The sequence below is a fragment of the Macaca nemestrina genome, chromosome 19 (genome assembly GCF_043159975.1).
Source record: "Macaca nemestrina isolate mMacNem1 chromosome 19, mMacNem.hap1, whole genome shotgun sequence".
NCBI classification, from domain to species: domain Eukaryota; kingdom Metazoa; phylum Chordata; class Mammalia; order Primates; family Cercopithecidae; genus Macaca; species Macaca nemestrina.
This window is the reverse complement of record NC_092143.1, coordinates 46086480-46101188: the sequence shown is the minus strand read 5'-3', so window position 1 is coordinate 46101188 and position 14709 is coordinate 46086480. Positions and strand designations below refer to the sequence as shown.

General features: G+C 40.5%; 1 protein-coding gene across 9 annotated transcripts in view; it reads right to left on the bottom strand.

Annotated features, from left to right (window-relative positions):
• LOC105499564 (ectopic P-granules 5 autophagy tethering factor) overlaps positions 1-14709 on the bottom strand; it is a 137322-nt gene that overhangs the window by 23781 nt on the left and 98832 nt on the right. For 7 of the 9 annotated variants that reach the window (XM_071085434.1, XM_071085433.1, XM_071085435.1 and 4 more), the window contains 8 exons: positions 14453-14601; positions 13418-13619; positions 12772-12844; positions 10608-10714; positions 4917-5092; positions 1931-2116; positions 1166-1375; positions 7-151 (listed from right to left, as the gene is read on the bottom strand). In XM_071085434.1, the coding sequence (XP_070941535.1) occupies positions 7-151; positions 1166-1375; positions 1931-2116; positions 4917-5092; positions 10608-10714; positions 12772-12844; positions 13418-13619; positions 14453-14601 (1248 nt within the window). The remainder of the gene's footprint in view (positions 1-6; positions 152-1165; positions 1376-1930; positions 2117-4916; positions 5093-10607; positions 10715-12771; positions 12845-13417; positions 13620-14452; positions 14602-14709) is intronic. The other 2 variants (XM_071085430.1, XM_071085432.1) reach the window with 1 other exon arrangement.

Genomic DNA, 14709 nt, shown 5'->3' with positions numbered 1-14709 from the left:
ACTTACCGGGTGGGTTAAAGATAATGATATCATCTAAGAGCTTAGACATTTCCTGTTCTAGGACTGCTAAGGTGATTTTTCCATTTTGTTCCAGGGTGCTGAGGAATTGAACCATCTGATGAGTAAAAGCTTGGCATTTTGGAACTGCATCCTGACAAAAAAAAAAAAAAAATCATTCAAATGAATACAAGCAAGGAGTGTTAATTGCATATTTCCTGGGAGCATGGCACTGCAATGAATGCTTGGGTAGGGAGTAGAGGAGACAGAACAGGAAGCCACATGAAGACTTAGTCCCACGTGGCCCAAGGGCCCTGAGTCTAGTAAAAGGCAAATCTATGGTAACACTTTGACCAGGGCCCATGTTTTCCCAAATTCTGGCAGAATACTCTTCCTTTTTTTACTACAAGAATAACAACCAAACACTAACTACTTGCCAGACACTTTTCCAAAAACTTTTATGTTCATTATCTAATTCAACCCTCACAACACCGCTTTGAGGCAAGGTACTTTTTTTTTTTAAGACAGAGTCTCACTCTGTTGCCCAGGCTGAGTACAGGTTGCTCACTGCAACCTCCACCTCCTGGGTTCAAGCGATTCTCCTACCTCAGTCTCCCGAGTAGCTGGGACTACAGGCACATGCCACCACACCCAGCAAACTTTTGTATTTTTAGTAGAGATGGGGTTTCACCATGTTAACGAGGCTGGTCTTGAACTCCTGACCTCAGGTGATCCGCCTGCCTTGGCCTCCTGAAGTGCTGGGATTACAGGCGTGAGCCACCGCACCCAGCCTTTGCAAGGCACTATTTCTAATCAGATGAGAAAACTGAAGGACTTGTCCTGTCAGACCTCAAGCTCATATTACTACCCTCCCTCCCTCCCATTCTGCTGCCAATGACATTCAGATCATGAAACCAGCAGCTTGCTGGCAGCCCTCAATCCTTTTGACCTTTCGTCAACATGTGACATTGCTAGTAAGTAAAGGCTCTCCCAAAACGAGAACTCAACCCAAAAGATCTACAAGGCCAAAAGATGAGTATATGATAATACACATCCTCCAACTTCCTCTGCTGAGCACTTCCTAGGTTCATGACTGTCCTTTGTAGCACTTATGCTACTACCAATCTCCAAGAACAGTCCCTGCCTTTTAAACTACCTCTCAACTTACCAGATGCTTCTGGCTGTCAGTAGGAATAGAAAGGCCCGCAGACACTTTTAGGAGCTTCATGATTAATTCAGCATAAGATTCTTTTGCCAGGATGATGGATGGCGGGTAATGGCTGCTGAAATAACCTAGCACACTCTGGTACGACACAATATCCACGAGATGCCATGAAAGTGAGCTTGTCTGTCCAAGAAGACTAAGTAAAGGTGAATCCTAAAAATAAAACACATATTCCTTTAGTTCCGGAGCCCCAACTTTTCCAGAAATATGTGTTGCTAACTAGTCTGTCGAATAACCACTAAGGTGGCCTATGGTAAGCACAGAACAGTTACAATATCAAGTAAGTATCTACTCGAGTTAGGGGTACTAGTGAAAGCAATAACCAAAGTCTTGGCAAAAACACATTCATATTAAGATGTATTGAGTATCTGGAACCCAGGTTCTTTTCTTTCAAATGAACTCTCTGTTCTGGTGGGACATGCCAAAATTGACTTCAAGAAGCATACAAGAGATTGAACTAGATATTAATGAGATGTAAAATAAAGCTGATTAATATATTCTAACTCAGTGTGGTTCTTTGTATAATTTAGAATCAGATAATGAGCTATCCAAGAAAATCAGGCATCTGGTTAAAGGTACATCTCATATGCCAAGCATCTGTTCACACTGATAGGGGCACTGGAAAAACAAATGAAAAACTATGACCTAGTAGAAAGCAAAGATCTAAGCAGCCTTGCCAAATGTTTGCCATAAGCTTCCCAAACTTACTGTTTGGTCTACCAGTTGAACTTCCTTTGCCAATAAAATCATCATGAAAAGGAGGCAGACAATCATGCTGCGGGTTTCTGGGTGGGGACTGGGATTCCAGGCATCAGAGAGCACACTAACCCAATTGACTTCACAGAGTACAGACCCCAAAAATAAGAAACAGCTCTTGGGGCTTCCTCGTTCCACCTAGAAGGAAATGAATTAAAATCAATGTGTTGCCTTGTGCTATCTATGTATCTGGAAAATGTATGTAAATTATTTCATAATTACGTTTTTAAAAAACACTTTTTCCCCAGATTATATCACTTATAATCCCACCTCCTAGAGATTTAGACTTAATATTTGCAATATCTCTCCTTCCACAATGTATGTGTGTATATTTTAGTTTGTCTGTTCAGATTTCAGCATTTATTCCAATCATTCTTAACAAGTGAGGAATGACCTTCCCTAACCCCAACCTGGGTGGAGAATCGCTGCCACAGTAAGTCACTGGAGCTGCAGGGAGTGTATCAGAATCCTCGGGTGTGCCAGGACAGGGCAAAGTTGAGATTTACTAGTCAGTAGTTCCCAAACTTAAGTGCGCATCAGAACTAAATGGAAAGTGTATTAAAACAGATTGCTGGGCCTACCCCTAGAGCTTTTAATTTTGCACGTATGGGTTGGGAGCTCGAATGTGTAAGTTCCCAGGTAATGCTGATGCTTCTGTCCCAGGGACCACATTACTTTGAGATCTACTACACTAGTGTATATTATTTATATTGCCTTTTTTTTTGAGATGGAGTTTCACTCTCGTTGCCCAGACTGGAGTGCAATGGCACAATCTCGGCTCACCACAACCTCTGCCTCCCGGGTTCAAGCAATTCTCCCGCCTCAGCCTCCCGAGTAGCTGGGCGCCCACTCCCACACCCAGCTAATTTTTTATTTTATTATTTTATTGCTTATTTTTTATTTTATTTTTAGTAGAGACCAGGTTTCTCCATGTTGGTCAGGCTGGTCTTGAACCCCCAGCCTCAGGTGATCTGCCCACCTCGGCCTCCCAAAGTGCTGGGATTACAGGTGTCAGCCACTGTGCCCGGCCTATATTCCCGTTCTAATGTAATGTTGTATTATAACAATGTCTCCCCATTATTAGTCTTTACAATTTTTGATGACTGCATGTTTAAATTCTACTTAAAATATATTAGAGAGGCCGGGTGCAGTGGCTCACGCCTGTAATCCCAGCACTTTGGGAGGCCAAGGCGGGCGGATCACAAGGTCAGGCAATCGAGAACATCCTGGCTAACATGGTGAAACCCCATCTCTACTAAAAACACAAAAAATTAGCTGGGCCTGGTGGCAGGTGCCTGTAGTCCCAGCTACTTGGGAGGCTGAGGCAGAAGAATGGCGTGAACCCGGAAGGCGGAGCTTCCAGTGAGCCAAGATCGCGCCACCGCACTCCAGACTGGGTGACACAGCGAGACTCCATCTCAAAAAAAAATGAGAGAATGAGGAACAGATGTACTATAAAGTATATAAGAAACCTCAAAGATCTCTTACAAGCTATTTCAATACTTCTAATTTGTTTAAAATAAAACATGGCTACTCATGAATTTTTCCTTTCAATATGAAGATTAAAAGCTCTAGTCTATTTATAAAATCATGATCAACTGAATTTGGTGATGATTCATTTCTTCTCATTACTGTTATTATATTATGCTAACTACTAATTCTCTTCCTTTTAGAAAATGATTCTTCATTGTCCATTATAATCAGTTCTCTATCCTCACCCTCAACCCCACCAAAAAAAATATAGTTTATTATGCCAAGAAGACACAAAGAATTAAAACATCCCCAGCTTCTGGGGTGGTCAGGGTCATCTGCCATTAGAATAAAACTCCTAGAGACAGAGTCTACAGCGTCCCTTAACAGGCTGTGCTACTATTTAATCTGTCTTATAGCTAAGGTCATCCTTTTACTTAGTTAAAACTCCATCTTATAGTTCTTTAAACCACCTTTCTCTAGTATGGTCATAATGGTGATAAATATTTACTTAACGCCTGTCTCATATACTAAATCTAGCTATAAAATCATTCTTAAGTCTTGAATTTCTCTAGAACAACTGCCCTCAGCTTTTCTTGCATTTCAGCTACTGAGGAGTGGCTGACAAGACAGCACAGATAGGCTTCCATTAAGGGCACTAAAAAAGTTAAGTACATTTTGCTAACTGTCATAAATAAGTGTACGTCTGTATCAAAGCACTTAAGGTGTCTCAGTAATAAATGTGATAGTAAGAGTAAACACTAACTGATGCGACTATGAACAAATGAACTGAAACTACCATAAAAGCCTAAGATAAGAGTGTAATTAAAAAAAAAAAAGAAAAAAGAAAAGCGATAACAGCTCCAAATGCCTGACTGATATGTAAGTTACACTACACTGTCTGTTTTCTGGTTTTTGTAACCATTGCTTCTACTGCAAAGACTCGCACATACTCTCTTTTTTCAGGTCATTTCAGGTCTGTACACGATTATGATGCATTCGTCAGTTGTCACAATGCATTTTATCTCATATAATCAAATTATTCACTTGCATGACTGCTAAAAGAAACTAATAGCTTCAGTACCAATTTACATTTTGCTTTAATAGAACATTTAACAATACACAGTTGATGACACAAACTGTAATGACACAAACACATCAACAACAACCAAGATTAAGCATAATGGAGGCATTAAACTATGTACTCACACATGACAAAGCCTAGGGGATGACTGACATATTATAGATCAAATCTTTCTCTGGGTTTTAAAAACGGTCCTGTAGATGTGTTAATACAATGAAATGACTTCCATGGGACACTGTTTTCCACAAGCACCACCGAGGCAACACAGAATGTATTCATGGTCCACTGGCACACACTGCCACTATGCCTAACAACCACAATGACCAGGCTGCTCCCTGGAAACCAGATCTCTCTGGGCTGCAACCCAGGGAGTGAAGGGCTTACTTTGAAGAAGGCCTCCATGAGCATCTGGTCAGGGTGCAGGTCCTTCCACGGCAGTTTCCGGTACGCGCTATGGAAAGTGTACAGAATGAACTCTGGCATTTTGGGTGCTGTACATGCTTCGCAATAATGCATCAGGTGCAACCAAAGGGCTCCTTCATCACCTGGCAACAGCTTATCTAGAATTTAAAAAGAAAATAGAGCTGAAGACCTTTGGTTTACCTTTTTTAAAAAAAATGCAAATTTGAACTAAAAATCTAAAACCGAAGGTTCTCGTTATTGACCCAATTTCAGATTTTCATGTGGGGAGAGTGCTTAAGGGGACTACTGGTAGATTAGTAATAAAGAATGGCACTTCATTTACCCACTTGGGTAACTGGAGTGAGCAGACGCTCATTTTAAGCTTTTCTTTAAAATTTCTAAATACATGGCTTTTTAACTGAAATATGCTCCTACAGCCTGCTGCCCTCAGTATGTATTCAGCTTTACACATTTAGTGCTTCATTCATTTGGCACTCAGGAGAAATCCAATATTCCCCAAAAAGAAATGTTCCATTTTTTAAAAGAAGACATACAAATGGCCAATAGGTGCATGAAGAAATGCTCAGCGTCACTGATCATTAGGGAAATGCAAACCCAAACCACAACAAGATATCAGTGCACAGCTGTTAGGATAGCTGTTATCAAAAAGATGAACGATAACCAGTGTTAGAGAGGATCTGGAGAGAAAGAAACTCTTAAACACCGTTGGTGGGAGTGTAAATTAGTACAACCATTATGGAAAAAGGCATGGAGGTTCCTCAAAAAACTAAAAATAGAATACCATATGATCCAGTAATCTCACTTCTGGGTATACATCCAAAAGAAAGGAAATCGATAGGCTGAAGGGATAACTGCACTCCCACTTTCACTGCAGCATTATTCACAATAGCCAAGATACGGAAACAACCTAAGCATCCTTCAAAAGATGAATGGATTTTTCTAAATGTTGTGTATACACACAATGGAATACCAGTCTGCCTTAGAAGAGGAGGAAATCCTGTCATTTGCAACAACACGAATGAATCTGGAGGACATCATGCTAAGTGAAGAAAACCACGCACAGAAAGACAAATGCCACATGATCTTACTCATATGTGGAATCTAATAAGTTGGACTCACTGAAGTAGAGAATAGAATGACGGTTACCAGAAGCTGTGGGGTGTCAGGGGGAAAGGGAGGGAATGAGGAGTTGCTGATCAAAAGGGCACAAAGTTTCAGAGGGCAGGAGGAATAGGTTTCAGGATCTATTGTACAGCAGGGTGACTACCATCCACAACAATGCATTACATATTTCAAAATAAGAAGAGAACAAACTTCAAATGTCTCGTCATAAACAATGATAGGTAAGCAAGGTGATGGATACCTTAATTAGCTTGATTTAATCATGCCACACTGTAAATCACACTGTACCCCATCAATGTATATAATTATGATTTGTTAATCAAAGATAACATTAATAATAATTTTTTAATTTAAGAAACAGTGGAAATGTTCCAAATGACTAACACTTAATTAACCCTTGGTGCAATGAAACTAGCCTATTAACTGTCATTCATGTAAGTCATTCTAAAATAAATCTCACGCTTTTCTGAGACCTGGATTATTACTCAATATTATCCTCACAAGTATCAATTCCATTAATGTCTTCAAGGGCTAATGACTATATAATGGACATTTAGTCTAAAACAAGTGGTTTCAAACTTTCTGGTTCCACGCAAATGGAAAGCAGTCAAAGAAGAGCGAGCCACACACAGCAAAAACAAAAACCTGACGGTGTTTCTCAACACAAATCTTTTAAGAAATGGCCAACAAGGCTGTGTGCAGTGGCTCATGCTTGCAGTTCCAGCACTTTGGGAGGCCGAGGCAGGCAGATCACTTGAGGTCAGGAGTTCGAGACTAACCTGGCCAACATGGTGAAACTCTGTCTCTACCAAAAATACAAAAATTAGCCAGGTGTGATGGCAGGCGCCTGTAATCCCACCTACTCAGGAGGCTTAGGTGGGAGAATTGCTTGAACCAGGGAGGCAGAGGTTGCAGTGAGCCAAGATCACACCACTGCACTCCAATCTGGGTGACAGAGTGAGATTCCTTCTCAAAAAAAAAAAAAAAAAAAGCCAATGAGCATCAACACACTGTACCAGAAAACTCTCATTTCTAATATGCTTGTGCTCTCAATTCCACAACCCAGCATGAAACAGGAATGCATATTTTTAACAACCTTTAAGATAGAGGTTAACGATAGCGTTTGTTTAAATATGCATAAAAGACAGTTTTGTTTAGATAAAGTTGGGTAAGTATGTAGAAGATATCCAGGAGGATGTCTTAGGATAAGACTAAGCCGATAGTTCCAGTCAAGACACAAATTCTATGACGTCAGATAAATTCTTTCCATTTTCAGGTTCCCACTTTCCTCATCCATAGAAGGAGCTAGTGGATCAGATAATATCACTAAAAAGCTACAATACTTCTTCATCCTACCTTGCAAAGCTCTCCTGTTTCCTTTCTTTGAACCCAGCTACCAAGTCTTGATTCAAGTTTGTGTGCCCCCCTGTCCCTATGCCACTTTCTCATTTTATTTATATACACAGGCAAGAGAGCCTTGGGGTTCTTTCCCCTATACGAAGAAATTAAATACGGCCGGGTACGGTGGCTCACACCTGTAATCCCAGCACTCTGGGAGGCCAAGACAGGCGGATCACAAGGTCAGGAGTTCAAAACCAGCCTGACCAATATGGTGAAACCCCGTTTCTACTAAAAATACAAAAATTAGCTGGGCGTGGTGGCAGGCACCTGTAGTCCCAGCTACTCGGGAGGCTGAGGCAGGAGAATCGCCTGAACCCAGGAGGCGGAGGTTGCAGTGAGCCAAGATCCCGCCACTGCACTCCAGTCTGGGCAACAGAGCAAGACTCTGTCTCAAAAGAAAAAAAAAGAAATTAAATATATAGCCTTTATGACTATCATTTGGTGCTCAAATCTTTTTCTCAGTAATCAACATATTCTGGATGGTAAAAAGCAGCTAGAAGTCCGTCTTTCCAAAAAAAAAAAAAAAAGAGTACTACTAGGATTTCATGTGTTACTCACTGAACTACTATTTACCAAACACAAACTGAGAATATGGCATAATCCGTTTTGTAGGGAGCAAAAAGAAGCAATGAATAACATTTGTTATTCTATGAAGAGTTTTCACCTCTTCAAGACAAGATCAGATACGTAAAAGATAAATCAGAAATACAAATAAGGTACAGCCAGACAAAATGAAATGAGCTATCCAGCCATGAAAAGGCATAAAGAGACTTCAATGCCTATTACTAAGTAAAAGAAGTTAATCTGAAATGCTATGATTCCAACCATAGGATATTCTAGAGAAGGTAACACTATGGAGATAGTAAAAGGATCAGGGGTTGAGGGGAGGGAAGGGATGAACAGGGAGAGCACAGAGAATTTTTAGGGCAGTGAAACTGCTCTGTATGATACTACAATGGTGGGCACATGTTATTTGTCATTTGTCAAAACCCACTGAATGTGTTCACCAAGAGAAAATGCTAACGTAAACCACGGACTTTAGTTGATAATGATGCCTTAATGTAGGTTCATCAATTATAACAAATGTATCACCCTGGTGTGGAATGTCCAGAGTGGGGAAGGTTTGTGCATGTGTCGGGGCAGAGGGTATAAAAGAATTCTTGTACTTTCCACTTAATTTTGCTGTAAACCTAAAACTGCTCTAAAAAATAAAGTCTGTTAAACAAAAAATAAAATCTATTATGGAAAAAAAACCAAAATTGGATGACATATGGTTAATTATGTATTAGCTCCTTTTTACACTGCTGATAAAGACATACCCGAGACTGGGTAATTTATAAGGAAAAAGAGGTTTAACAGACTCACAGTTCCACGTGGCTGGGGAGGCCTCACAATCACGGTGGAAGGCGAAAGGCATGTCTTACATGGCAGTAGGCAAAAGACAGAATGAGAACTAGGCGATAGGGGAAACCCCTTATCAAACCACTAGATCTCATGAAGCTCATTCCCCATCACGAGAACAGTATGAGGGAAACCGCCCCCATGATTCAACTATCTCCCACCGGCTCCCTCCCACAACACATGGGAATCATGGTAGCTACAATTCAAGATGACATTTGGGTGGTGACACGGCCAAACCATATCACTCTATAACTAAATGCCACACAAACACATGGCAGCCACAGAGGCACTAGGTACGCTCAGTGGAAGAAAACACCATGGGCCAGAAGCAAAGAGGAAGCCAGAGTGTTAAACAGATGTTGAAACCAGCCAACCAGGACTATTTGCCTGCTGAGTTTTAACAGCACAAGAGGACAGAACATGAGGTTTTCTAAGGACTATATTCTTACTGAAAGGGCAGAATGGGGCAAAAGAGGAAACTTCTCTGCCTTACCCTGGATTGTGAGTCAGGAGAGATAAAAAAGTTTACTCTGAGAATTGAGGCCAGTCTGCAAGTGAGTTTGCGGTTTAATTTCATGTAACTTGTAGCATGGGGAACCCCAAACCAAGAAGTTGAGCAGTTCCAACTGACAACAAATGTAAATCCTCTCTGGAGGCCTTACATACCCTCAGACTAGGCCTTATGAGATTCCCATCAGTCTCTCTAAATATGGGCTCACAATACAAAATTTAAAAATGCACAAGGACACAAGCCTCCAAGAACAAGAATCCAAAGGAAAATTAAACAGCAGCATAAGGCAATCCCCAACAGGGATTTCAGATAATAGAATTATTGTATATACATCATAAAGTAAGCCTGTTTAAACATTTTAAGGAAATAAAAAATAGAATTTTTAATGAAAGAAAAGATACTACCAAAAAGGATCAGGGTAGATTTGAAAAACAAACAAATAGATGTAGAAATGGAAAAAATAATCACTGAAATGAAAAATTCAATTGATATATTTTAAGCAGATGAAACACAGCTGGAGAGAGACTAAAGAACTGGAAGGAAGACCTCTAGAAATTACCCAGAATAAAGCAAAAAAAAGACAGAAAATATGAAAAAGAGGTTAAGAGTTAGGGAGGACAGAAAGAAACTCAACATGCAGGATAGGCAATACTGGAAGAGAGAAAGACTGCAGATTTACCATAACTGAGAAACTCAGAGCAACCTAACAAAAAAAGGTAAGAAGTTACACACTTAAAGGCCGGGCGTGGTAGCTCATGCCTGTAATCCTAGCACTTTGGGAGGAGAGGCGGGCAGATAGCCTGAGCTCAGGAGTTCGAGACCAGTCTGGGCAACATGGTGAAACCCCGTCTCTACTAAAAATACAAAAAAATTAGCCAGGTGTGGCAGCATGCACCTGTAGTCCCAGCTACTCGGGAGGCTGAGGCAGGAGAATTGCTTGAATCTGGGAGGCAGAGGCTGCAGTGAGCCCAGATCGCGCCACTGCACTCCAGCGTGGGCGACAGAGCGAGACTCCATCTCCAAAAGGAAAAAAAAAAAAAAAAGAAGAAGAAGAGATTACACACTTAATACTAAATAATTGTATCAGTGACCTTTCTTCAGTCACAGATAACTGCCTATTAAATAAAAATTCAGTAGAGAAAAGCAGAAAGAAAAGACTGACTGAATGACTTAGGGAAAAATGAAAACTAAGCAGAGACAGCCTGACATCTTCCTACCTTTAAAACTCTCATGCAGTGAGTCAATACAGTCAGTGAACAGCTGCACAATGCTTGAGGCCACCACAGTATCACTCTCTAGCCAGGGGTAATGGCGCTGTTGGCTGCTTTAAAGAAAAGAAACACACACTTAGGAATGCAACCATGATTAAATTACTGTAAGTGTCAGTGTCTGGGGCTGGCCTAAGTCCTGGAAGCCTGTCCATTATGTAGGCCTGACACACATTTAGAATACTTCAAAGGCTGTAAATACCTGCAGGCAAACTGTAGCTTGTAACACCAGCCATATAATTTTCTTTCCTCTCCTTCCTACCCCTTTATTCCAATGCAATTATATTTCTAAAATGTGCTATACAAATAACCCTTAAATTAACATCTTTTTACATCTAATTTAGACCCTTTGATATCTTGGTTATTACATTTCAAATGCCGTAGAAAAACACCCTAAGGCAGCTTCAACAGTTTTCTCTACTCAAAGCATTAAAAAAAAAAAAAAAATCAAATTCACATAACAAAGAGACGGCCAAAAATTAACAAATAGAAAATGACAAAAGAAATTTTTTTTTTTTTTTTTTTTTTTTAAGGAAGAGAGTGTCTCTGCCACCCAGGCTGGAGTGCAGTGGTGCAATCTCGTGTCACGGCAATCTTCACCTCCGGTGTTAAAGGAACTCTTCTGCATCAGCCTCCCGAGTAAGGGGTTGCAGGGGCCGACCACCATGCCCAGCTTTTTTTGTATTTTTAGTAGAGACAGGGTTTTACCATGTTGGCCACACTTGTCTCAAACTTCTGACCTCAAGTGATACACCTGCCTTGGCCTCCCAAACTACTGAAATTACAGGCGTTAGCCACCACGCCTGGCCCAAAGAAATTCTTTATATGAAAATTTTAATTGGCCAGGCACAGTAGCTCCTGCCTATAATCCCAGCACTTTGGGAGGCAGAAGTGGGCAGATTGCTTAAGGTCAGGAGTTCAAGACCATCCTGGCCAACATAGCAAAACACTGTCTCTACTAAAAATACAAAAAAAAAAAAAAAAAATTAGCTGGGCATGGTAGCACACATTTGTAATCCCAGCTACTCAGGGGGCTGACGCAGGAGAATTGCTTGAACCTGGGAAGCACAGGTTGCACTGAGGCAAGATCACGTCACTGCACTCCAGCCTGAGCAACAGAGTGAGACTCCGTCTTTAAAAGAAAAAAAAAAAAAATTATTTTCTGAATCTGGTCTAGAAAACTCAATATCCAAATAAGTTCCATTAATTCTTACTGGAAATAAACAAGCAGCCAACATTATGGTAAGCAGTCTATATATACACAGTCACTATAAAATCTTGAAGCTTGCAGATTATTCAGATAGCCCTCTAGCAAAAGCAAACATTCAGAACCTTTTACACTTTCCTTAAGTGGCTCGTAAAGCAACATGGGTTAATGCAAAGAGTCTAGAAACAGAAGTCTAAGACCTGAGCTCTAGTCCCAGCTTCGGCACTAACCAACCAGTTATGAGACTTGAGTATGACATTCATGTTCTCTGAGTCTCAGAATCAAGTTCAAGTTTTTGAAAATACCTCCTATAATGTGATGTTTACCACTGTCGTAATTTCTATAAAACCCTGACAAGTTCAACTAGCTTCTGCTTGTATACTTTCAGGGAAAAAAAAGACTCAGAAGGCAACTCACTGAATTTGGACAGCTGTCTACCTCTACGTATTGCAAATGCTTGTGAAATAATGCTTTAATTGCAGAGTTCCAGAATTAAAGGTAATTCCCACCCAATAATTTTATAGCCAACTTAGTTCCAAAACACAACAACTGATACAGTAGAGAAAAATCAGTCTCATAAAAATCTAAGAGAACCCTCAGGAGAACAGCATCTGTTTTTCTGAAATTAAACACTAAAGTTTGTTCAACCTCTTTATTGTGGAAAACTGGAAATGAATGCCCAGTTTTGTTCCAAAATTAATATCAAGATAATATCTCTTGATGACCCAGACTAGCAATTCCATAAATAGAAAAGGTCTTAAGTTTTGAAAAGAAGCCTTTTCTAAATTTAAATATGGCCTTACACTAAAAAACTAAATCTGTGAACTCATCACTTCTACCGAATACCATTCAGAATTTTAAGTCTACAAATATCAAAGGAATTTGAATATCTGAAAACCTATTTACCTTTCATTGTCCTCTAAAACCAGGATCCATGGCTTAAAGAGCTGAATGATTACTGAATGTAGGCATTTCAGCACTAAAAAGTTTTAGAGACAAAAAAACAAACAAGGTCATCATTTGTCATTTGTCAATATCACTGCTCACATTATACAGAAAAATCTACCGCTTATTATCTATAGACTCATAAACCTATGTCAATATACAAACAACAGGCTTAGTATAACTAAGTATGTTTATGTTTTCATTGGCTACACTGGAATTTCTCCGAATTGAAGAATTTGTATTACAATATAATATCATGGATAATTTTATAACATACTTTTAAAAAAGATAAATGTATAAATATTCAGAACCCTTTCCTTAGTAAAACAAATGACAGAAAAGGTAGGAAACTGAAACCTATCTCTTTGTACCCCACCCTGCAAAGGAAGGGCAGAGACAAGCCATAGCAAGCACCCTACATTCACTATGTAATGAATATATCCATTCATATATCATGACACATATATGACACATACATGGGCTCATGCCTGTTCTATATATTTCTACTTTTTCTCCTTGACACTCAATATAAACCTCTTAATGTGCCTATTTAAATCTCTTTTAATGGAAAGTCCAAACACCTAGCTCCACATTGCACTAAAAGTACCTGTTTTCCTGCTGGCAGTTGGGTCTTGGGCCAAACAGGCCATTTCCGAGTCAAACAGCCTTTTCACGAGGTAGCCCAAGAATGTCTTCACATCAGCCATATAAGGACTCCATTTTGAGAATAAACCAAAGCTTTTAAAGTCCATCTTGGATAACCGAAGCTTATAGAAAAAGTCTGAAAGCCACTGTATAGTCTCCATTACCTGGAAGAGACAACTAGTCAAAAAACGCTTACTAAATGTGTACTTTTAGTAAAGTGTTACGACACATTGTGATGAGAGTGTATGTAGTAGGTCTTTGACTTTATAAGAGAGTTGCAAAAATATAAAGCATATGAGAAATAAATCAATGGGTTTCTTTTTTTTTTTTGAGGTGGAGTCTCGCCCTGTCACCTAGACTGGAGTGCAGTGGCATGATCTTGGCTCAACACAACCTCTGCCTCCTGGGTTCAAGCGATTCTCCTGCCTCAGCCTCCTGACCATGCCCAGCTCATTTTTGTATTCTTTAGCAGAGACACGGTTTCACCATGTTTCTCAGGCTGGTCTTGAATCCTTGGCCTCAAGTGATCCGCCCACCTTGGCCTCCCAAAGTGCTGGGGTTACAGGCATGAGCCACCACACCCGGCCAACAATGGGTTTCAATCAAACCTTTTCTAAAGCAGTGGAACCATTATTTCAAATAAATTCTCATGCAAACCCATATCAAACAGAATGGATAAAACCGAGAACTCCATGGGACACCGCATCATAGAAACCCGAGCAGTGGTCTCAGGGTGGAGGCCAACGGGCTAGGGTGGGCAGGAAAGGTCTACAGGGGAGTGCCTGCCCTTGTCTCAGACACACGGGCAAGAATCAGACTCAGGGGAATGGAGTGAGCCACCTGGACAAAGGGGACATGAGGGAAGCAAAGCACTTAACAAGAAAAACACATGGCTCTTAAAAATAACGCACAAAAGTTTTCCAACTGTTTAAAAAATAAATAGCAAGGGAAATAAAAAAGAAATGCACAAACACGTCAGAGACCAAAAGCTACACACCTGCTTGTCTGACAAGAGAGCATCGGAAGAGTTGGGAAGCACGGCGCCCTCGGCGGACGCTGCCCCCTGCTGGCAGCTGGGGGCGCAGCAGCCCAGGGCTCTCAGAGTCGCTTTCCAACACTCGGGGCTCAGCAGCTGCTCCGCGGAGCCTGCCAGCAGGGATAGGAAGAGCAAGTCAGCGGCTTTCCCAAAAGAAATGTTTTAACTTGTAACAAAGAATACGAGTACCTTACAAAGTAATAAAAATTAAACCAAAA